At 39.8% G+C, this 23,693-nt stretch overlaps 1 protein-coding gene across 1 annotated transcript in view; it reads right to left on the bottom strand.

Annotated features, from left to right (window-relative positions):
- The window catches only part of LOC133994919 (transcription factor 4-like), a 215,649-nt gene that overhangs the window by 78,656 nt on the left and 113,300 nt on the right, over window positions 1-23,693 (bottom strand). Inside the window, exons 7-8 of the mRNA XM_062434159.1 lie at window positions 8,006-8,132; window positions 6,132-6,181 (exon numbers count right to left, since the gene is read on the bottom strand). Coding sequence (XP_062290143.1) covers window positions 6,132-6,181; window positions 8,006-8,132 — 177 coding nt within the window. The remainder of the gene's footprint in view (window positions 1-6,131; window positions 6,182-8,005; window positions 8,133-23,693) is intronic.

Below are 23,693 nucleotides of genomic sequence, written 5' to 3' on the forward strand. Positions count from 1 at the left end.
AAAATGATGCTTCAAATCTCTTAACAGTCAGCAGAAATACATAACAGCTCAAAAATCAAGATGAGGAAGTTCCGATATCTTTAGTAGAAGTTTGAAAACTTGATTGAAATGTCTCTAATTACCTCTGATGAAATATATAAAGCCACCGACCACCTGTAGATGCATATTTGTGATGTCATCATGTCATGTACTGTGTGATGTGACACCCATAGTACACAGCAGACATGTAATACACACACAAGTGCAGTAAGACTTGATTAAAGTTCAAATCAGCTTTATTTGAATGTGTAAATATGTCTTATTTCTGGACCAGGACTGACTTCATAAACTAGTTGTGATGTCACAAATCCTGCTCCTTGGGTACGCCCCCTTATACTCAGATTTGAGCTGGGGTTCCCTCTCCAGCTGATCAATGTAAAAACAACCTTTTAGTTAGTCAATGAAGCTCAAACATCCAACTGAAGGAACAAGTCTCTGTCTCCTGGTAGTGAGGTTGGTTTATTGAAGGACGTATCCTTCCGCCACAGCGTAAGGAAGCACTACATTGTTGTTGCCAATCAAATATAGTCTTTGAACTGAAGTTGTAACATGAAGAAAGCACTTCACAATCCCAGCCTGTCCTCTGAAGTTGTGGTGAGGGGCGGCAGAATGAATGATGTCACTGAGGGTCCTCGCCCCGTATGCATGTATGAACGTGTGTGTGTGTTTTCTCACAGAGGGATGTGTGTCGCAATAGGAGACGCGCACGCACACGCACGCACACACACACACACTTACATTACAGGCATTCCTCTGTGAAGCTGTGTTTGTACTCAGAGCAGGTGCAGGCTGGGCAGCAAGACAGTGTGTGTGTGTGTGTGTGTGTGTGTGTGTGTGTGTGTGTGTGTGTGTGTGTGTGTAGTTATATTCAGTATAAAAACATGACATTCTCTTGCACACTCTCACAGTGTGCCTTCATCATCATCATCATCATCATCACCATCATGCACACTACAGTATGAGAAAATTCTACTGTTTTCCGTTATATTTCTTTTTTTTCCCATAGTTGAGTTCTTGTTAAGGAGTTGACGTGCCCCCTCTTCTCCTTAAAATCCACATCTTTATTTCCACATCACTTTATCATTATTCTGTCTATCATTTCCTCCTGATATAAATACATGTGACTGCATTTCAGTTGCAGCACAGACTGCAGCTGCTGTCGTAGCACTGTGTGTAAATCTGTGAATTTTATGGCTCCGATCCCATAAAACATTCACATAACACCACCAACACACTTTTTATATATTCTCAGTTCACATATAATATACATATGTATATATTACAGATAAATAAATATACGGATGTATAAACAGTAAGGTGCAGCAGTAGCATGTAGGTTCTAAATATTCAAAAGATTACATTATAAAGCTTTAGGCTGCACCAATCTGATGTCTGTTAAATTATGAAAGACTATATTTATAATAATAACAATAATAATAATAATAATAATAATGATGGTGATATTTACCTCAAATAAATGCAAATAAATATCTGCATTAAAATATTTCCTTTAATAAAAAATGATGTTAATAAGCTTCACTGTTGTTAATGAGTGCTTCCTGTAGGATGAATACATGTAAAAATGGACTGTGTGTGTGTGTGTGTGTGTATGTGTGTGTGTGTGTGTGTGTGTGTGTGTGTGTGTGTGTGTGTGTTTTAATGTCTCAACTGTGATCAAACAGTCGAGACGAAACCAAAAGAAGCATCAGAAAAGATTTAACTGTTGGATTTTCTGCTTTTGAAAAGACGTGGACAAACAGCTCTGTGGGCTGCTGGGAGAAGGAATGAAAACATGTTTCGGCCTCATCGTTGTTGGCAGCAGGTTTAGAGACCCTCACCACCCTCACCACCACCTGCCCCCCCACTCAACAAAAAGAGAAAAAAAAGAGGAGGGGGGATCAGGAATTGCTGAGTGCTGAGCTTTAAACAACAAATGAACCGATGGAAAAATCTTTGTAGGACTGATGATCTGCTCGCACCACTTTTTTTTGTAAGATTCTGATTTCCATAATAACAAATATAAAATCTACAGCTGCATTCATGCAGTATATTTCTATCTAAAAAATGGATTGAATATTGAATAATTTCCTATGATAAGTACTTCTCTAGGGCTGTTTTTTGATGACATGAAAAAAGTTTCATACACTTTGAAATCGAGTGTTTGCCACAGATCTTTAACATGCCACAAACATCTGGATATGAATGGCTAGAGGGGGGGCTGCCAGTTTCTCAGGGATATGAGAACCATATTGGTCGGACACTCTGAGTGTGAGTAATGTCAGAAATATCAGCTTTTTTCTTCTTCAGTTAGCTGTCAGCTACTTTAAAGAAAATGCTGTATTTCTTCACATTTTGCTGATTCTGCACCATCACCTACTAGCTGTCCCTGCACTGTCACCATGGATGTACAGGAAACACACTGGATACACAGTCAGAGTGTGGAAATACATCATCATAAAGCAAGAACAGGTAATAATGCTGTTATTCAGTGTTTTTAAAGCTCCAAAACACAGAAAGTTAAAACATAAATTATGAAAACGACCTGTCAGCAATCTGATGTTTCTTCTGAATAAAAGCCAGAGCTCTGAACATGGCCTCTGTGCTCTAACTGAGTCCTGACATGACAGAAATCAGGGCTGCTTCTATTCAAAGAAATCTAATATAGGAAATAGAACGGACTGTATAAAAAAAAGCTACACCTAAAAAGCTCCTGATTCACTTTCTGAAACTCATGCCAACAAGCCGGCAGAGACGGCGTCTGAATCAATGTTCCCTGCGTTGGAAGCACCTCTCCGTTTCACAGGCGGCAGGTTCTCCACTCATCTGTTTTTTTCTCTTGATGTGAACGTGAGGAAGCGGGGAAGGATGAGGCACATCACACAGGTGGAAACAGAGAGAGGGTTACGCGGCAGAGGGACGAGACGCCTCAGAGATCCAAAACCTGGATCACGTGACTGTCGGTACAATACTCTTACAACCGTGCTGCTTAGTCAGACTGCCAGACAGAAGTGTGATGTTCTTATACTGCACTGAAGTCGTATGGAGGTGATGGCAGACTGATGAACTTAAGTAAAGGACCAGAGTTCAGGGCGTTGAAGGAAATTTGACATAGTGGTCAAACTGTGTAATTACATCACGTGATGCTATTGTGCCCAAAATACTTTTCCCCCATAGATTTACATTGTGAAAGAGACTTCTGTAAATCAGAGGATACATTTTTCCGAGTGTCACAAACCCCCGAAAACACGAGTTATTTTGCTATCAGAATTGGATCTGCTCAGTCCGATAACAAGTCCAGAAGATCCGCACCTTTAGGTCATTTTAGTCAGTCGGATGGCTGAACTACAAGTAGCCAGCGTGGCCAGATGAAGTAGCGAGTGCGAGAAAGAACCCGGAACATTTTTTTAGCTTCATGCGCCACTGAGCAGCTTTCATAGGAATGAATGAGGCCCTGTCTCTGACGCTGTACCCACTTCTCTTTATACATCCACACTAAATTATTAGTGCATGTGAGTCATTTCCAACATGGCGGCCAAATCACAAACTCTTCAAATTACAGTTCAACAGTGCATTCACATATGTTTCTAGAAACAGGCAGTAACAGAATCTTCACCCATTATTTCTTCTCCCCCAACTTTATTGATAAACGACACGCACAGTAGTTTTGGTGTAAGATGCTGGTGCTATAGTGTGACATCACATGGGGCTGAATGTCGTATATTGCACCTTTAAGGTAGTTTCTGACCACATTCAACAATGTTGCTCAGTGTAATCAGAGCTGAAACAGGACGAAGACATGGAAACACTGATTTTCAGCTTTCTGTTAACTGTCAGACTCACAGTGGACAGTAAAAAAGTGGCAATATTAAAAACTGATATTGTCTTTTTAATTCCTTTAAGTTCACCAACTAAACAAAACCATACAAGAGCACATCAATGGGATTTCTATTAGACAGTATGGAATGGATAAAACTCCAAATTAAAAGTGTTTGAATGGTTTAAAGGTTTCAGCGCAGTGGGGTTCAGTGTCTTTATTCCCACCATCAGAAAACAATGTCTCCCATACAGTCTGAACTCTACTGTAGCATCAAGCAAAACTACCATCAGATAAGTGTCACTGAATAAAAAGTATTTCAAAATCAACAACATCAACCTGTCAAATAAAGCGTGCTTCTTCCTTGCTTTTTCCTTTTTTTTTTCTCTTTTTTTTTTTTTTTTTTAAGGCCTTCCCTTTCCTCTTCTGGTTCACACACACAGACACATACACAGACACACAGACACACACACACACACACACACACACACACACACGCAGAGAGGCAGAGGGAAGTGGGGAGACAAAGCGGGCCGAGGCCACAGAAAGCCGGACTCCTGCCGAGCGATAGAGGCGGCTGACACGCAGCACATTCAGCCATCGTTAACTGCTGATTAATGAGGTCAGCGTTAAAAAAAAATGCCTCACTCTAAAGTCAAAATTACAAATTAAACAAATTAAAAGTAGAGCTGCTGCGGATGTCAAAATAAAAGGACAAAGCCACATCTTAAATCTGCTCATTTTGTTCCATCAACCAAGACAAATATAGATTTAGAGAGTAGAAACAAGAGTAGAAAAAAAGCCAATTATCACAGATATCAGAGTCAATGTGTAATTCTACACACCAAAAAAAAAAAAAAAAACATACACTGAAAAAACAAGAGCATATAATTCTTAAATCCTTCAGTAAGTGCTGAAATAGTTTTAAAGGAGTAGAGGAAGAGGAGAGAAAGGAGAGAAAAGTCCAAATATGTGACACATCAGCAACCATTGTCCTTCTGCAGAGCTTCAGGCCTCACAACAGAACAGCTGAGTTCAGTTCAAACAGCTCAGGAGGAAGATTTACCTCAAATACTATAAAAGTGATCACATAATCAGATCATTTCAAATAGGAAAAATAGCAGAAGAGAAATAACTTGTTTCACATATGATCTGTTCAGTGCTGCTAATTTTCACTGAATGCTTATTTACTATTATTTTATTATTCAGCTGATCATTGAGTGGATGAAATATCACAGAAGAGTAACAGTAAATATGTTTCAGTGTCTGATTTTGTACGTCCAGATACACTGTTTTCTTTTTCTCCTTTTTTAAACTGAATGTTAAAATCTTCCACTGCTACAGTAAGAGTCTCACTGCACAATACCTGATAAATGAATCATCTAATTAATCCATACAGTCATAGCGAGCTGTCTGAAATGTTGACTTTTTTTCCCCCTTTTCAGCAGATTTCTATTAAAAAAGAAAAAAAAAGAAAACAAACAGGAAGCGGCAGCACAAAGCCGGCAGCTGTTTGTGTCCAGCTCCTCTCACGACAGCAGCGACATCATCGTCCTCAACTCCACTAATTCACTTCATTCACTAACCAGCACCCACTACTGCACGTTTTTTCTTCTTCTACAACTTTTTATGATGTCAAACCAGTTTAAAAAAAAAACAACAACAACTTCCAACCAGCAGCTGAGCACAAAACAGCAGACGTGAATCCGAACCGATCACCGATGAATTCATCAAGAAATGAATCAAAACTACCCAATTACTTCACTTAAAATAAAACCATGCTTTTTTTAAATTGATTTTTTTCCCCTTTAATATCATTGATATTTAATTTTGCACTTGTTTTAATTTAATATGATTACGTATGTACTGTATTAATGTAGAAAAGTACAATATCTCCAGTCATTGCACTAAATGTAATTATATGTATAATAATAATAGAATAGGAAGCTTTTATTAGTCATTGCACAGCCAGCAAAATAAAGGTCTTATTATATAAATGTCTTAGGAACTAACAAAATAAAAGCTCCGAAAGCAGAATCATCTCCACCGCTTCTCAAAAGCAAACGTTTGCACTTTTTCTTTTTTCTTTTTTCTTTCTACGACTCTTTTTCCTTCCTTTTTTTCCAACTACACAACCAATTAAGTGATTCCAAACACGCAGGAGCATCAGCAGCTCTTCTTTTTCTTCAGCAACACACACTCAAAGCAGCTATAATACCTCAGAAGTAATAATAATAATAATAATTATAATAAAGAAAGGGGTTATGTTATCACTTACTGAGGACGGCAAGCCAGGAGGGACCTTCCGCACTTTTTTTGTGTGAATTTCTGTGAGAGAAAACACAAGAAAACAATAGGTGAGGGTTTAACAGGCACAGAGATGCTTTTATTGCTCTTTCTTTTCTTTAGAGAAAAAAAAAGAAAGAAAGGGAAGCTCAGGCTCTATTTGTTTGAATTTAAATCGATCGCTGGAGGAAGAAGCGAGGCCACTTTTCCCACCGCAGTCAATATATTTACAAAGAAAGCCTTCACGGCAAACAATCACCACACAATAAGATGCAGGAAATCAAATAAAAAAAGGCGGAATACAAAAAAGGGTGATGTTGATTTTTTTTCTTTTTCTTTTTTGGGTTTGATAAAAGGAAGGAGGGCGGCTTTTGACATGTTTATATTATTTTTCAGGGTTCCTCTCAAGGGGAGCGAGGGAGCAGTCTCTTTAACTGGGGAAGGTGAGATTTTGATGGAAAAATGAAAGAGAGCGTTTTTTTGGAAATTGGCCCAGACTCATCATGTGTGTGTGTGTGTGTGTGTGTGTGTGTGTGTGTGTGTGTGTGTGTGTGTGTGCGTGTGTGTATGTTTGTGTCCTCTCAAGGCTAACGCTACCAAGGCTACACGGCGGCCACTATTGTCCTGCTTCTTAAAAGACTTCCCTGCATTATTTTTGAAAACACACACACTAAAACACACACACACACACACACACACACACACACACACACACACACACACACACACACACACACACACACAAATGCACACATAGGCAGACACACACAGAGAAACATGGAAACACACTCACAATGCTTTGCCTTATGAAAAAAAACCCTGTTTTCAGAAGAGTCACATGTGCTGTGAACTGGGATGAGTCTGGGTGAAACTGTTAGAATTTCACAGGGATCGCTCTCGTGACTAATGACATGAACATAGGGGTGTATTTTATTCAGGTTCATTAAGCTGATAGCTGCTTTCAGAGCGTTCTGGGCATCAGATGGAGCTTCGCCATTTACGCAGCACAAAAATCCATCATAAACACTCTTTTTTTTTAAACAGGTTCAAGGTTTAAGGTTCATTTATTGTCATTCAAAAAACATGCTTTTGCATAAAAAGAATGAAATTTGCATTCCAATCTGCAAGTCCCAGCAGCGTAATAAAGTGACAGTGATAAAATAAATTCAAGCTTAAATAATCCAAAAAAAAAAAAAATCAAGAATAAAAAACCTCCTACCTAAGATGAATTCTCTAAAATAATTTAATAACTTATCACAGCAGCATATGTCCATAGCAGCAGAAAATAATGTTCAATCTAAAAAAGGAATACAATTCTGTCATGAAGTCAGAATTGCTGTTTTTGGGCCGCAGTTTCTATTGTTCTAGGATGTATGAATCAAATGAGTGTGTAACTTGTTAGTATTGTTGTTGGTACATCTGTCAAAAGTCTGTAATGTCATGTAATATAACCTCAATTCAATATGACAGTGTTGGTTCTAAAACATCATTCAAAACTAAAACTAAAATTAATTCAACTAAAAATTCAATATTCAAACTTTAGTTTAGCCTGAATGACAACATGATCGGAAAGGCTTTTAAAATCATATAACAGGTTCTAGTCAATAGTTCATCCACTGTTCTTAAATCAATGATCAAGCTATGTCAACCTGCAGGTAGCCATAGCAACAGTACTGATGCTTCAAGCTCCTTAAGTAGGTTACTGTCTACAGCCGTACTTGGCCATATCTGTAGATGGACATGGGCCAGGAAAGGTTTAGGAAGCTGTGAGTTGTTGTCTCTCTCTCTCTCTCTCTCTCTCTCTCTGTGTGTGTGTGTGTGTGTGTGCGTGTGTGTGTGTGTGTGTGTGTGTTCGCGACGCCTCACCCATGGAGTCCATATGCAGTGTTCTCTTCCGCGGGTTGGAGCTGTAGTGCTGGTAGTACTGACCGGCCGGCTTGGTGGGCGACGCTGCTCCGGGACTCCCCATACCCATCTCACCACCCAGTATCGACTGATCGGGAGACACACACACACACACACATAGAAAAAGAGAGGGAGAGTGTGTTAATTTAACCGCTGACCAGGCAATACCATGACACCTTAGAAAAAAACATCAACAACAAAACATTTTCCCAGGTTTCTGAAGATCATTAATATGTTTGTATAACGCTGATAAATCAAGTGAATGTGATAGTACTCCAACAGGTGTGTTACACTGTTCCAAAAAATAAAAAGGTACCAGTAATAAGAGGAAAATATTTTAATACATATTATTAAGATGTAGTTTCAGTTTCATTTTTTAAAAGACTCAATAATCTCCTAAAACAGCTGGACACTGTAGTTCAAAGCAAATATTACTCAAAAAGAAGAAAACAGTGCCTTTACTGAGGACTATTTTCACCGGCGGATTAATACACATTTGGTGCTCTAGTGAAAAATGTTGTTTAAAGTTTTAAAGCTGGATGCTGAAGTTATCGGTCGTGTTTAAGAATGTCATACTGATAATATAAGAATTAGAGAGAGAAGAAGTATTATTGAGATACTGATGATAGGATTGAGGAAGAAGATTGTTGGAATGTTGAGGAAAACTCAAATGTTGAAAATGACTGCGATGATGATGATCTTTCAAATGTTCAGCACAGCTATCATGAGGATGTTACGTGAAAGCTGACAAAACAGATGGTGGAAAATGGTGGAATGTTGAAGACGGTATCAATAGTAGTGTATTAGAATTTAATGTATTTGAAATATTGAGTCAAATCTAAACAGTTGAAGACAATCAGGAAATTGATTGATGAACAGCTGGATTGTTAAAGAAAAGCTTAAATGTTGATAAAAACATGTTTCTAATAGTCAAAGTATTCAGCTTAAGTTGCATATGTTGCCTATACGGTTTTAACCTAGTTTTAATTTTTTACAGTGTGATATTATCAATACACATCTTCACACCACCAAATCTAATGGGAATATTTTACCATTCCATCACATAGTATAACACAAGACATTATTATTAGCAGAATATGAATGGTTGGAATATAGCATGTGTTTATGTATGTTACAATATAAGTCCATGTATTACTATCCTAACAGCTTAGCAGAGCATGGTATTTTAAAATATTTATGGAAGTCGAAGTGTGCCAAAATTAAAATCAAGTCATTAAAATCAAACAGAATTTTTTTTTTTTCAATTTATGTAAACATGATGTAAATTTAAACTGAAATTAATTAAAATTAGTCATCTAATACAATTTTTTAATTAAATTAAAGTCCTCTAATGAAAAACAAAAATAGATTATCCATAGATACAGTACTGTAAAAGTTCTACATCAGACATCCAAATTAACAAATTCAAAACTTCCCTTTTGATTCAAGTTTAACTTCCAGGAACGAAGCCAAACTCAGAACACCTCGAACCGAGCTGGTAGCGATAAACCAAACCGCGTTTCCTATGTATAATTTACCTCGGCGAGAATGACCTCATGCTGCTGGGCGCGCAGACGTTCATCACACAGCTCCCGACTCTAACTTGTCGCCTCGGCCTCTTCTCTAGCTGAGCTGCGTGACTCTGTTTACGGCTGGAACTTAGCAAACGGCTCACACAATTGTCCCCGCTAATTAAGTTCAATGATTCGGCAGCAACAAGTGGCGTCTGGGGCCGACTCGGTGAGAAGAGAACGCCACAATGAAAGACGGAGAGAAGGAGGATGGAGGAGAGAGGAGTTGGGTTTTTTTTTTTTAAGTGGCACAAAAAGTTAGTGAGGAGGAAAGGGGGGGGGGGGGGGACCTGCTACCCCCCCCTACACCCCTTCATGTAAATAGACTCCTCCACTACTCAGTAAAAGTGTAGATTTTTTTTCCCTCCAGCTTTCTCGTTAAGTAATTAGTGTGCAGTGTATTTAAAGCAGAGGGTGTTTGGAGGGGGTGAGGGGTTGGTGTTGGGATGTTTTTCGGGGGGCTAATCTGAATTCTGATCAGCACGTCCGTCCTCTCCGCGGATGAAAACAAGAGTTAGCTTGGCACTGGCGGGCCAAGGAAGGCTTTTCTCATGCTAAACAGGGCCTAAGTAGGCCAATTACAGGGCCAGCCTCGGTCTCTGAGCCATTCTCCTGCTTAAAACAAAAGGGCCCTTGTCTTAAATAAAGTCAGTCACACACACACACACACACACACACACACACAGAGAGGGAGAGGGAGTCAGACACAAAGGCACACACACATAATCGCACACCAATTCAGTCATCCTGTTCCACTGTCCGTGTGTGTCTCAGTGTGTGTGTGTGTGTGTGTGTGTGTGTGTGTGTGTGTGTGTGTCGTTAGGGGGTAAAAGGGGGTTCCCACTAAAACAAAAAGGGTCTCATTGATTGTGGCGCTTTTCTTTCTTTTCTGGTCTTTTCTTCCTTTTTTTTTTTTTTCTTCTCTCTTCTCGTACTCCGGCATCGAGCAAGGCCGGACGGTCGCCCCGGCAACTAGGAGAGCTGGAGGAGAGACAAAATACCCATCTGTCTCTTGGATTGTCTCTCTTTTACCTGTTTGTCTCACTGTCTCCCCCCTTTGTATTACACACACTGTCTGCACACTGTAATGATAGTGGTGATAAAGTTACTGTGGATATCAAGATTAAGGTGGTGATGAATCAAAGAAAAAGTGGGAGACGTATCCATATGGTTCAAACTCCAAAAACACTGCCTACATTTCCCATAATGCAATTTTGACAGCATCTTTTTCCCAGCCTGGTAAATGCCTGTGAAATATAGTCCACACTCATTTTGCAACACAGGCTTTTCTGTTATAAATTTTAAGTCACCAATCACATGAAATCTCAATGACATCACTATGACATCATCAGGGTATTTTCTCTCCTCCATAGACACAAAAGATATTATGCAACATTTATTTTTTTTACAGTGCTGAGTAACTCATGTGTCTCTAACTTACACAATCTTGTGTTTTCATGCTGACACAGTGTAACATAATACATTGGCGCGCGTGCAGGATTTATTAAGCTGTTCCATTAACAACACAGGAGCTTTAATTCTAGTCAGCAACTCCTGTTTCACTATTAGTCAGGAGAAATGGAGGAAAAGGAAACCTACCACATCTTGACATGTGTGATATACTGTGTAAGAAAACAGACCCGATCTGAGAGGGAAAAGCAGCTGTGGTCAAAAACAGCAGCGATACATGTCATTTTTCCTGCACTTCACACTATATACAATTTTCTTCAACTTTTCTATGTTAAGTGTTATAAGTGTTAATATCTCACACTGCACTGTAACTTCATATTCTCTTGTTTTTTATCAGTCTTGTTCTATTTTAGCTTCATTTAATTTCCAATTTAACACTTTTAATTGTATTTAAATGTATTTTTATTTTGTCATGTGTAGCTTTTACATATGTTTTTTTTATGTAAAGCACTTTGAATTGCCTTGTTGTTGAAATGTGATATATACAAATACATTCGCCTCGCCTTGCCTATGCTCATCTCTGAATCAGGCTGAAAATATGACAGAATGTACAGCTAGCTGCTCAGAGTAGATGTACTTGAGCTTAAAGCTAACATTATGTGACAACATGCCGACTATGACGATGTGAGCCGTGCTGATGTGTGGCAGGTGTTCGCTGTCAGATTTTTGGTCCGGCTCTGACTGATGGAAACGTCATTATAGTTTCACATGAATCAAACTTTTGATATGAGGTGTGCTGATAGTTTTCTGGTTAGGACACACATGTACACATAACTATGTCCGTGGTTGTATTTCAGCTGGACCTTTGTTGCATGTCATCCCCCACTCTCTCTCTCTCTCTCTCTCTCTCGCTCCTTCATTTCCTGTCTGAATAATCTACGCTGTCTGTTTTCACATGAAGCAAAAAAAAAAGCAAAAATTCAAAAAATAAATAAAAAATAAAGTAAAATGAGAAAATAATACCTTACTGATGATGCTTGAGGAGAACTGTATTTGCACCATGAATACAAAGCGATCAGATAACAGTGTGTTTGTGGACAGAGTGAGCAGACACACTGATGAGTAACATGCTTCTCTTCTCCATCTGCACATTAAGTGTACAATGTAGACGTGTCATTCGGAAACATTTGCACGGCTGTTTTCTGTCCTGCATCTTGTGTTTATTCCAAAAAAGCACGTCCCGACAGGAAATTTGTTCGACCAATCGGATCGTTTGCGTGCGGGGGTTTGCACGATATGTTGTTGAGCTTTTCGGGAAGGTGCGTGCGGCTGCTCCTCTGTGACCTACAGTCACCCAGAGTTCCCTGCTCTGTGATCCACAGAGACATGTATGTGTGTATTCAGAGAGCTATCATTCTACCCTTCATCATCAGGGTTCACTCCTTCTTTCTGTCTCTACTTCGCTCTGTCGGTTTCTTACATTATCTTGTTTTCTCTATGGCCCTCTCTATATCTTTCTGTGTGTGTGTGTGTGTGTGTGTGTGTGTGTGTGTGTGTGTGTGTGTGTGTGTGTGTGTGTGTGTGAGAGAGAGAGAGACACACACGCACACACACAAACAGAGGTCTGTTTCTTGCAGAGCTGACTGGGCTTCGGTACCCAGCTGCTCACAGAGACGATATTAACTAAGATAGATTACCAGAGAGAAAGAGAGATGGAGACAGAGAGAGAGAGAGAGAGAGAGAGGGGGGGAGCAGTTAAATAAGCTAAAGAAAAGAAAGAATGAAAGAGAGTAGGAGCACGAGACAGAAATGGAAACGAGCAGACACAGACAGACATGAGGAAGAATGATAGACATCTGACTGTGATTTAAAGACTAAGTGGAAATCATGTTTTTGGTTTAACCCTTCACCTTGTCTGCACTGATGTAAGTGTGTGCTTCAGGCTTATAATTTGTAACCAGAGAGAGACAGAGCAGGAAAACACTCAGCCTGGTGTTAAATGACTGACTGCTTACTGATAGTATTAAACAGAGGGTTTAATAATACAGGTTTCTGTTGGAAATGACACAGGTATCAACTCGTAAAAAATGTGTTTCCCAGTGAGTCTGGCCCTGTTAAATGTTATATATCTCAAATGTCTTGTAAAGCTCACAAATGAACACGGGTCATTTGTTTTATCTGAACACAAACAGATTTATGGTTTTAGGGTGCTGACGATGCTCTTCGGTGTATTTGGGGGGGGGGGGGGCAATTGGTGGTTTTGGTGTACAGGCGTGATGATACCAAACCCTGGCAGGAAACTGTAGAAACCAGACCAGGAAAGTGTACACAGTGGCTCAAGTAATAGTTCCAACATGTTAAACATAGCTTATGAGGTGTTTATAGGTACATTTGTGAACTTTGGATAGTCAGGCTAGCTGTTCCTCTGCTTCTAGTCTTCATGCTTGAAGCGTTTACCAACTACTGTGTTAACAGTATCACGGCTCTTGTCAATCAGATGTATTTGTGTATGTGTCTTTTTAATATCGGTTAGCTTAGCTTAGCTCAGCTGAGCTAATTACATCCTGACTTCAGCTCCATACTTCCTCTATTTATTTCATTCTCACAAACACAACAAATATTTTACTAAAGTCAAATATTCATTTTATTTCAACCTAGTTTTTCTACTCTAACTTTGAATACATTATTTACATTTTTGTCATTCTTATTTTATCTTATTTTACTTTTTCAGATACATTTTTATCATTGTTTTTGTTTAATTTGACTTTTTTTTACCTTTCTTATTTTTACATTTTTATTATTCTTATTTTCTGTTTTTTTATTTACTTTTATTTCTTTTTACATTTTTATCTTTCTTATTTTCTCTCGTGCATTGGTCTTAACGTTTACTTTTTTCTTTGTAATTTTCTTTGTTTTTATTCCTTTTCTTTATGTTATCACTCTTATTATCAGCTTGTCAATCAACTGTGCAGCACTTAGAACTACATTAACCTGTGTGAAAGGTGCGATATTAATAAAGTTTGATTGATTGATTGCATAAAAATGTTTTCTGTCACCCCTCCTCACGGTTTTCTCTCTTTCTTTTCTTTCCCACTCAATCCTCTGTCCTCATGTGACTGAAAAAGCAAATGCTCAGATGTCATCAATTTCCACCATCGTAAGGATGAGAGAGAGGGAGAGAGAGAGAGAGAGAGAGAGAGAGAGAGAGAGAGAGAGAGAGAGAGAGAGAGAGAGAGAGGCAGGAAGAAGTCATTAATTACCAGGAAGTGCTGGCGAGGCAGCGGCGCACCTGTACGGCAGCTTCGCTCCAGCTGACACACACACACACACACACGCTAACACACACACGTATGCCGGCTAACACACGCACACGCTCCTGAGGGAGTGAGGCCCTGAGGCTGCTACCAGAAACAGTAAAACCAGCAGAGACCACGATGCAAACTGGACTCACGGAGCCAGAACAGCGTAACCGCACATCACACATCACACATCACACAGTATCCAGCAGCCACAACCACAACTTATCTTTGACTTTATGAAACGCCGACCACAATGATAAAGTAGAGAGAAAGAGTCCCTCACACTTCTGCACAACGTCTGTGAGTTCTTCAAATGGCTTGTTGTTGTTTCAATGATAGAAAACACACACATGTTCACACACAGTTCATCACTACATTTAAAACCTCATGAAAAAGTCTAACCACTGACTCTACACTGTATGTGATATGTTAGCATGTAGCTTTGTGTGTTTTTCTTTGTATTGTACTGTTTGTTATATGTTGTAATATAGACATCTTATGTGTCTAAACCTACCCAAACCTAATCCACAGAGGTAGTTTTAAAGGGTCAATACAAACTAAATATTCTGTTGTGTAGTTTAGTTGTTGGTATGAATGAATGAATGAATGAATGAATGAATGAATGAATGAATGAATGAATGAATAAATAATCCTTGTTTCCTGTCGGCCACTCTCCAATAAAAGCAAACATGTCCACAAAATAATATATATCAAAACAAAAGATGAATGTCCTTATATATTATATATTGTATATATTATATTGTGTTTTAGAGTTGGATACAATCTGTAATTTCTTCAAGCTGAAATGCACTAATATCATTTTTTAATTCAAATCTTTGCTAAATTTAAGTAGTATTTTGACATATTTGATTGGCTGATTTGTTTCAGTAAAAGCCTTTCCAAAATAAAATGACATGCAGGAACATACACATTTTCTTCTTACACACGTAAAAGATCACGGAACACTGGCAGAAAGACATTACCAGTGAGCCACTTCACTGATGGAGAGCTCATTTTTATTAAGTGATGAATTTGTTTCATGCCATCTGCTGGATGTGAGAGAATAAAGGAGCCTTTTTATTTAAAGGGACAAAAACTACACGTGTATACATGTTTGCTTCTTTACAGCAGTGGTTCCCTCATGATGACAGCTGAGAGAGAGAGAGTCAGTGTATCTTTAAGCTCTACATCTCTGTTCAAAGATAATCAGAAACTTTATAGATAGTAAACTTAATATTTTGAACCAGTAAAGCCAAATAAAGATTCAGTTCTCTTTAAAAAGGTACTCATCTGTCAGGGTTACAGGTTCAATTCCCTCTGGAGTGATGAAGGATATAAAAAACACTCAAAAGTATTTGCAAGTTATAACAGCCAATCACATTGGAGATATGGACCGATACAGCTGATTACGTTACGGCATCGAGGTTAAAGACTGAGACGGCCAATCGTGTCGCAGAACTGCTGTGACAACACAAATAGACAAAGAAGTGGCCAATCACATCAGTGCGCTGCGATCTCTGAAACACCTGCTGTGTGTGTGTGTGTGTGTGTGTGTGTGTGTGTGTGTGTGTGTGTGTGTGTGTGTGTGTGAAAAAAACCTCGGGGACAGAATCACAGCGCAGGCACACACACACACACACACGCACCCACACACACACACACGGTAGCACTCGAAGCAGCGAGGGATCGAGTCGCCAATGACAACTTCCTCCATCTTCTAACTGCACCACCCCTCCCTACCATACACACACACACACACACACACACTTCTCTCAAACACCAATCACACACACATACACACACAAAGCAGTTCAAAGCATTTCTCCTTAATTAGCGCTCAACGCTTGGCTTGACAAATAAATAGCGATCATTTAAGAACACTTAGAGAGGAATCAGACAGCACATTACACCTCACAATATCTGGCAGCTTCCTGCACGCAATTAGAAGCAGAGGAGGAGGAGGGGAGGAGGGTGAAGGATGAAGGATGAAGGAGAGAATGGGGAGGAAAGAGAGGCGGCAGTTCCGAGGGAGGAAGTAGAGAAAAGGTGGGAAGGATGGAAGTGAAGCTTTGGAGTAAAGAGGTGATGTAATGTGGGAATAAAAGGAGGTTAGGAGGGGGAAGAGGAGAACAAAGGTGAAGAATGGCAGAGGAAGAGAGGGGCTGGAAAAGAAAGGAGGAAGAGAGATGATGGTGGGGGGGATGATGGTGGGGGGTGGGGGTAGGAAGGAAGGATAAAAGTTGAGAGGAAGAGTTAATCAAGTAAGAGAAAGAAGGAGGGAAATAGGTTAAAAGTGAGAAGGGTGGAGAGGAAGAAGGTGAAAGAAGGAGGAAGGAAAGATGTGACAGACAAGAAGAAAGGAGGAAAGACGTATAGGAAGGGCAGGAGTAAAACAGAAGAGACAAGTAGAGGACAGGAGGTAATAAAAGGAGGGAAAGAGGAAAAAGAGGAGGGGGAGATTGTAAGAGGAAAGCAGAGATGAGTGGAAAGAAGCAGGGAGGAAAGGAAAAAAGGAAAAAGAAAGGAGATAGTTGAGGGAGGGGTGAAAAGAGGGAAACAGTGAAGAAAAAAAGGAGGGAGAGAGTAACAGAAAAGGGAAGAGATGAGTGAAGAGAGAGAGGGAAGGAAAAAAGTAGGGAATAAACAGAGGAGGGATGGAAGAGATTGAAGCAGTGACACCGGGAGGAAGACAAAGCGAAGGAGGGAATATAAAGACGGTGAGAAAGAGGCAAGGAGATAGAGAGAGAGAGAGAGAGAGAGAGAGAGAGAGAGAGAGAGAGAGAGAGAGAGAGAGAGAGAGAGAGAGAGAGAGAGAGAGAGAGAGAGAGAGAGAGAGAGAGAGACAGAGAGGAAGAATGGAAAGGGGGGAATAATCATGGAGGAAGAAATGGGAGGAGACAGGAAGAGAATGAATGATAGATGGGGAGACAGATTTATATTTAGAGATGAAAAGAGAGATGAAAAGAGAATGAAAAATAGGCTTCCCTGCAGAGCCATCTTGAACTGATGACTCCCATCATGCCTCAGTCCCAGCTGCCTTCACTTTGCAGTCGTTAGAAGCGGGAACAAACAGACAAGAGCGTAGATATAAAACTTACAGACTGGACACACTTCGATATAAAACACACGTTAAACCCACAGGATACGCTGAGGGGAAACAAGAAGCTGATGTAGGGCTCATCAGTGAGTCTGAGCTGCAGTTCCTCTAATCTCCACTAGGTGCTGCTGCAAGACGAACTAGTGAAAACAGAATGGAAGTGAATAGAAAAAACCAAGATGTTTTTCTAGAATACAAGTTACACTTCTTTCATGTGTCTAAATAAGTTAATATATTATCAAAATCTAAACTTTTTACGAACGTTGTTGCCATGGCGACACAACGAACTTTGACGTTTTACAATGAAACAAGTTGATGTAACTTTAACAGACACATTCCAATCTGCACAACATTTGTCATATCTGTTAAGAGTTATGGGCTGAACACATCTATGTCATAGTGCCACCTAGTGTACATAGTATACATAGTAAGGCAGCCTCATGTGAGTAACATAATCCGATTTACATGAAATGTATACAGTATGTTTTAAATATGCTATATAGTAAAACATGACGTATAATTAGTGGGTGTCCCCCAGCGCCACATAATGGGCACAGGACGTATTATTTAACTCCTTTCCGAATTGTAATTACATCTTGATGTTGATGTTAGTAAGTACAGTCACTCTGATATATCATAAAAGCGGACTGTTCTAACTGCTTCACTCCTCGCACTCAAATGAAAATGGTCTGTTTTCATGTGACTGACAAAGATAGCTGGGAAAGATCGCTGAACAACTACGACAAAACATTGTATGTGGCTAATACTGGAGTAGCTGAAATCACAAGCAGTTTACGTTAGTCAAATGTTAGGTGATCTATAGCTACATTATGTACTTTTTTAGTTGAAATTTGTCAAAATATATCTTAATGTGGAGGTGTTGCCATAGGTTTCAGTGACCCTGACTTCAAGTGTCACCATTCTAACCAGTCAGCGAAAGGCTAAATTCCCAGCTGTGAATCAATACGTGAACGCACTTCTGGCCTTTGCTCCGAGCTAGCATTAACTGCTGGATGATGTCGCTATAGATTACTCACAGGTTCCCAATACCTGCATTAGCTCAATCTAAGAGCAACGTTACTTCCAGTCACTGAGGAGAAATCAGTACATCTGGTGATTAAATGATTACGATTACTTAATTTCGTAAAGAGAAGCTATACAGAGAAAATATCGATATCTTAACTATGTTGACGAATCATTAGTTGGTTCATTAATTCATCATCATTAAGTCATCTTCATGTTTATAGAATGAATCAGTATATAATAATGACAAATGATAAAATGTTATATACTACCAGCTCCTTCTCAATATATATGTATGTGTATATATATATATATGTATGTGTATATATATATATATATAACTGAGTTGTGTCCATTTTAACCCTTGGGGTGGATGGAGCTCTGGAGAGATGAGGTGGTTTAAAGCTTTTAAGAACTTTAAGGCCATACATCAATGTTTCTGAACATTTCTTTCTCATTTATAAAGGCAGGCTTGTGGGATCCAGGATGTTGCTGTTTCATCTGTCACAGATAAGAATCCAGAGTCCTGCAGAACTAAGCTCTGATGAAGGAAATACACATGAAAAATATCAACTCCTTTTCCCACATCTCATGGATCCAGACTGGTTTACTCATATGAATGATATGAACGTGTACGTGTGTGTGTGTGTGTGTGTGTGTGTGTGTATGTGTGTGTGTGTGTGTGTGTGTGTGTGTGTGTGTGTGTGTGTGTGTGTGTATGGATGTGAGAATAAGTGTAAAGACACACAGATGTATCACTTGTGTGTGCATGCATCAGGGTGTGTATTTCATGCTTTTTGAATGCGTCTATAGTGATGTGTTTGTGTGTGTGTGTGTGTGTGTGTGTTTGTGTGTGTGTTTGTGTGTGTGTTAGACACATCACAGAGGGGAGAGGGTTAACTTCTCTGACAGAGACAGAGAGCAGCTCCATGGTTTGCCTCCCTGAAGCCTGACGAGAACTTTGATTTCATAATTTGACCCTTCTTACTCCTGCCGAAAATCCCAATTAAAAAAAAAAACACCAAACTAACACTTCAATTTTTATGTGGCACTACAGTTTCATACCAGTGTACTCTCACTCATGTAGGGGTACTGATTCATTTAGCAGTGTTTAAACTCCTTCTTGTTCAGGATGAGAAGGTTATTCATGGTTTAAAGATGGTCACTTCTGGCTCTAAAACCTCACTGTGGCTATGTCAGAAACCTCGTAGTCTCTGAGTGACATCAACTCAGAGTTCAGATGAGAATAATGAGCTAATGTTCCAGCCACCCATGATCTAAATTTACAACTTTAACTTTAATGTTTAATGAAATGATTAATTTCGCTGAGATAACCAAAACTCTGTAATTAAAAACACTGATGTGTCTCAAAAGCTTTAAAACTACAGGAAGCCAGTAGCTCCATCAAGTCATAGTGACACCGGGTGGTCCTGACACTCAGAGAGTATATAATGGATAACACACACATGCAGACACACACACACACACATACATATTAACTGTCAGCTGTCATAGCTGATGTATCAGTATGACTAAATTGAAAACACACAGTGTACATAGTGTGTGTGTGTGTGTTTGTGATCGATAGTAAAATGAAATGAAAATGTGGATCTATGAGGCCGGCAGATGAGACTAAACGATGGCTGAAGGTCTCCTGAGAGCAACAAACAGCTGGATCAGCATGTGTGTGAGTGTGTGTGTGTGTGTGTGTGTGTGTGTGTGTGTGTGTGTGTGTGTGTGTGAGAGTGTGTGTGTGTGTGTGTGTGTGTGTGTGTGTGTGTGTGTGTGTGTGTGTGTGTGTGTGTGTGTGTGTGTGTGTGTGTGTGTGTGTTCAGAGCTGGAGAGCAGCTGTGAGAGGAACATCTCACCACACACAAAGAAGAACAGGATGGGTGGATGTAAGAGGAGAGAAGAGTAATTTATGACAGATACATAGATAGATGCAGTTTAGAACTGACACACACACACACACTCTCGGTCACCAGATTACACTGTGGAGCCCACGCACAGGAACTGTTGGCCTTCCAATCACACACACGCAGACACACAGACACACACACACACACACACACACACACACACACACACACACACACACACACACACACACACACACACACACACACACACACACACACACACACACACACACACACACACACACACACACACACACACACACACACACACACACACAGTAACGCCTAGCTTTCACACTGTCACATTCCAGAGATCTATGGAAATATCACATCTTGATGAAGAGAGGCAGCAAAGCAACAAGTATCAGATAAAAATACTACATTTAAAAATAACACATTTATTGTAAATTAACATTTTGTACTAAACCAGGACTGTAGATTTTGTCCTGAGGCACATTAGATGTTGTGGCCACGCATGGAATAACAAACCCCTGAAATAACATGCTTTTCTTCTCTACCACTACACAATATTTCAGCTCAGTTTTGCAGAGATGATCATACACACCTGTATAACCACTCAGACATATAATAGGCTGATAAGAGGACATACTGAAAAGCAGAGCATCAAAGGACTCATTGGGGGGGTGTTTTTTACACCTCAAAGAAAAATACCTATTTTTTTTATAAATATATATGGAAAGAAGCAAAGAAAAAAAAGCAGCAAATGAGGAGACAGAGACAGCAGAGCTAAGCTTCAGTAACAGGAGGACTCTATCTCTCTCTCTCTTTCTCTCTCTCTCTCCACAGTCTCTTGACCTGTCAGAGAGGTGCAGAGGTCAGAGGTCAGCGTGTGTGGAGAGCCCTCAGAGTGGTTAAAAAGGACTGGTTCAGCTTGTTGAGGACTGCTGAGGAGCACCTGCTACAGTTAAAGCGGGTGATGGAAAGTCAACACAGCACACAGCTAATAGTGAGTGAAGCTGCACAGCTTTAATTACTAACACTGTACTATATATACCCGCATATTCTATAAAAGCATAAATTGATGGATATATGTATGTGCTTGTGTGTGTGCTTGCCGGAGAGTGAATGTTAGATTGTGGGATGCCATATCTACATATATGTGCTTTAATATAAGTGTGTGTATGTGTGTGTGCGTGTTTTTTAATAGGTAAATGCAGCTTCTAAGCTCCTCTGAAACCTCGCACAGCTTCAAAACGGAGCCTTCAGCACTTTTTACTGACAGATGTGTGAGTGTGTGTGTGTGTGTGTGTGTGTGAAGGGTTAAAGGCTTTTTTTTTCATGTCGCATTCCACCAGAAGCTCACATCCAGACTGCTGCTGCCTCAGCTGTAGCTGCCGGCCGACGACTAACCTACTGATCTGTGAGGCGATAACTGGATGACAGGCGCGCTTTGGTGTGGCTGAGAGTCCGTGTGTGTGTGTGTGCGTGTGTGTGTGTGTGTGTGTGTTTGTGCATGGCTGGCACAGTGGCTCTGGCTTGAGTGAACCACAGAGAGTAGGGAAAATTGAGAAGAGGAGGAAAAAATGTGGAAAAACAGCAAGATGAGAAGATATAAAGGATGTGTGTGTGTGTGTGTGTGTGTGTGTGTGTGTGTGTGTGGGGGGGGGGGGGGGGCAGTAAAAGAGGGCAACAAGTCCTCAAAATGAAACATCAAAATACGTCATTTGTAAATATTTTTTTTTGATCTGATGACAGTATCAGCAGGACGTCGTCTGTGCCTTCTATAAATGTCACATACCAGACAAATACATCAGTTTTATGATCTCACATTTGGTTAGGTGAAGCTACAAACACACGCATGTGCTAAAGTTTAGGGAAATATCATCATTTGGGTTAAAATAAGGTTACGAAAACATTGGTTTGAGTTAAAATGACCACTCTGTGTCTCTATAATAACATCACCTGACTTCCTCTTTTGCACCCGATGGACTACAGTTATAATTCCTATAGGTGCTAGAGGGCTTTCTCATCGTAGTGTAAGTCTTTGCATTTGTCTCAAAGATAATGGTAGTGAGTGCAAGAGAGAGAGAGAGAGAGAGAATGAAGGGGGAGGATCATCTTCTCCCATCCCTTCATCCAGATGATGTGGCTTTTTCTGCTTATGTAGACAAAATGTCCCTTAAGATAGCTTTAGAGAGCAGCCGTAGAGAGGCCACACAGTATGTTGTGGGTATGTGTGTGCGCGCATGCATGTGTGTGTGGTCTAGATATTCCTCATGTTGTGGGAACGTAATTCTGTTTATAGAGTCATGTTGTAGGGACTCGCCTTCCTGTCCTATGGGGACAAAAAGCAAGTCCCCTTAATGTTAATATTTACTTTTAGGGTGAAGACGGGGTTTGAAGTTAAGGTTAGTTTAAGGTAAGATAAGGTTAGAGTAAGGTTTAGGGTAAGGCAAGTAGTGTTTATGGTTAAGGTTAAGGTAAAGTCTCAAGGAAATGAATGTAAGTCAATGTAATGTCTTCTAAAGTGATGGGAACATGATTGTGTGTGTGTGTGTGTGTGTGTGTGTGTGTGTGTGTGTGTGTGTGTGTGTGTGTGTGTGTGTGTGTGTGTGTGTGTGTGTACTGTACATTATAAGACCCATGATGGTGTTTCACTGTGGTTATGGGAGCTCCGGTGATACTCTCAGCAGCACTGAAGCCACAGAAATGTCCATAATAACGAGGCGAGAACAAACAACATACTGATAATTACACTTGATAATAGTGAACTAATGAATGAGGTTTGTACTGAAGGTGGTGTTCGAGGAAAGAACACCACCCTCATCTTCTGTGGAGCAGAAATTAGAGCAGTGCATTTCCAAAAAAAGTTGCTAAAGTTTGGTTGAAGACATGTCGTAGTTCAACATTTTAGGAAATGGGCTCATTTGTTTCCTTTCTGTCATTGAAGTGGGTTGTCCAATATAAAACTCATACCTGTGTGTTAAAGACGCAGCCCAGAAGTTTATCATTGAACTGCCATAAAGTTATTACAAGACTTACAAGAGACAGATTTTTTTTTAAATAATGGTCAAAAGGGGAGGGCAAAGACTAAGATATCCTGACTTGGCCTTCCTAGTGTGTGTCAAACTCTAAAAACACTGGATCCTACATTTCCCATAATGCAACAATCATTTGACTCCTGCTTGGTAAATGCGCATCTTTCAAACTCTGCTAAACTCAAACTCTTTCTGTTAAAAATGTAAAGTCTCAAACTCAGTCATGTCAGAGACGATGACATCATTAGGATTATTTTCAGACTTTGTTAAACACTAACACAACTATTTTCAAAGGCTGAGTTGCTCTCAAGTAAAATGTGTAAGTGTCAGG

The sequence above is a fragment of the Scomber scombrus genome, chromosome 15 (genome assembly GCF_963691925.1).
Source record: "Scomber scombrus chromosome 15, fScoSco1.1, whole genome shotgun sequence".
In the NCBI taxonomy this organism is placed as follows: Eukaryota; Metazoa; Chordata; class Actinopteri; order Scombriformes; family Scombridae; genus Scomber; species Scomber scombrus.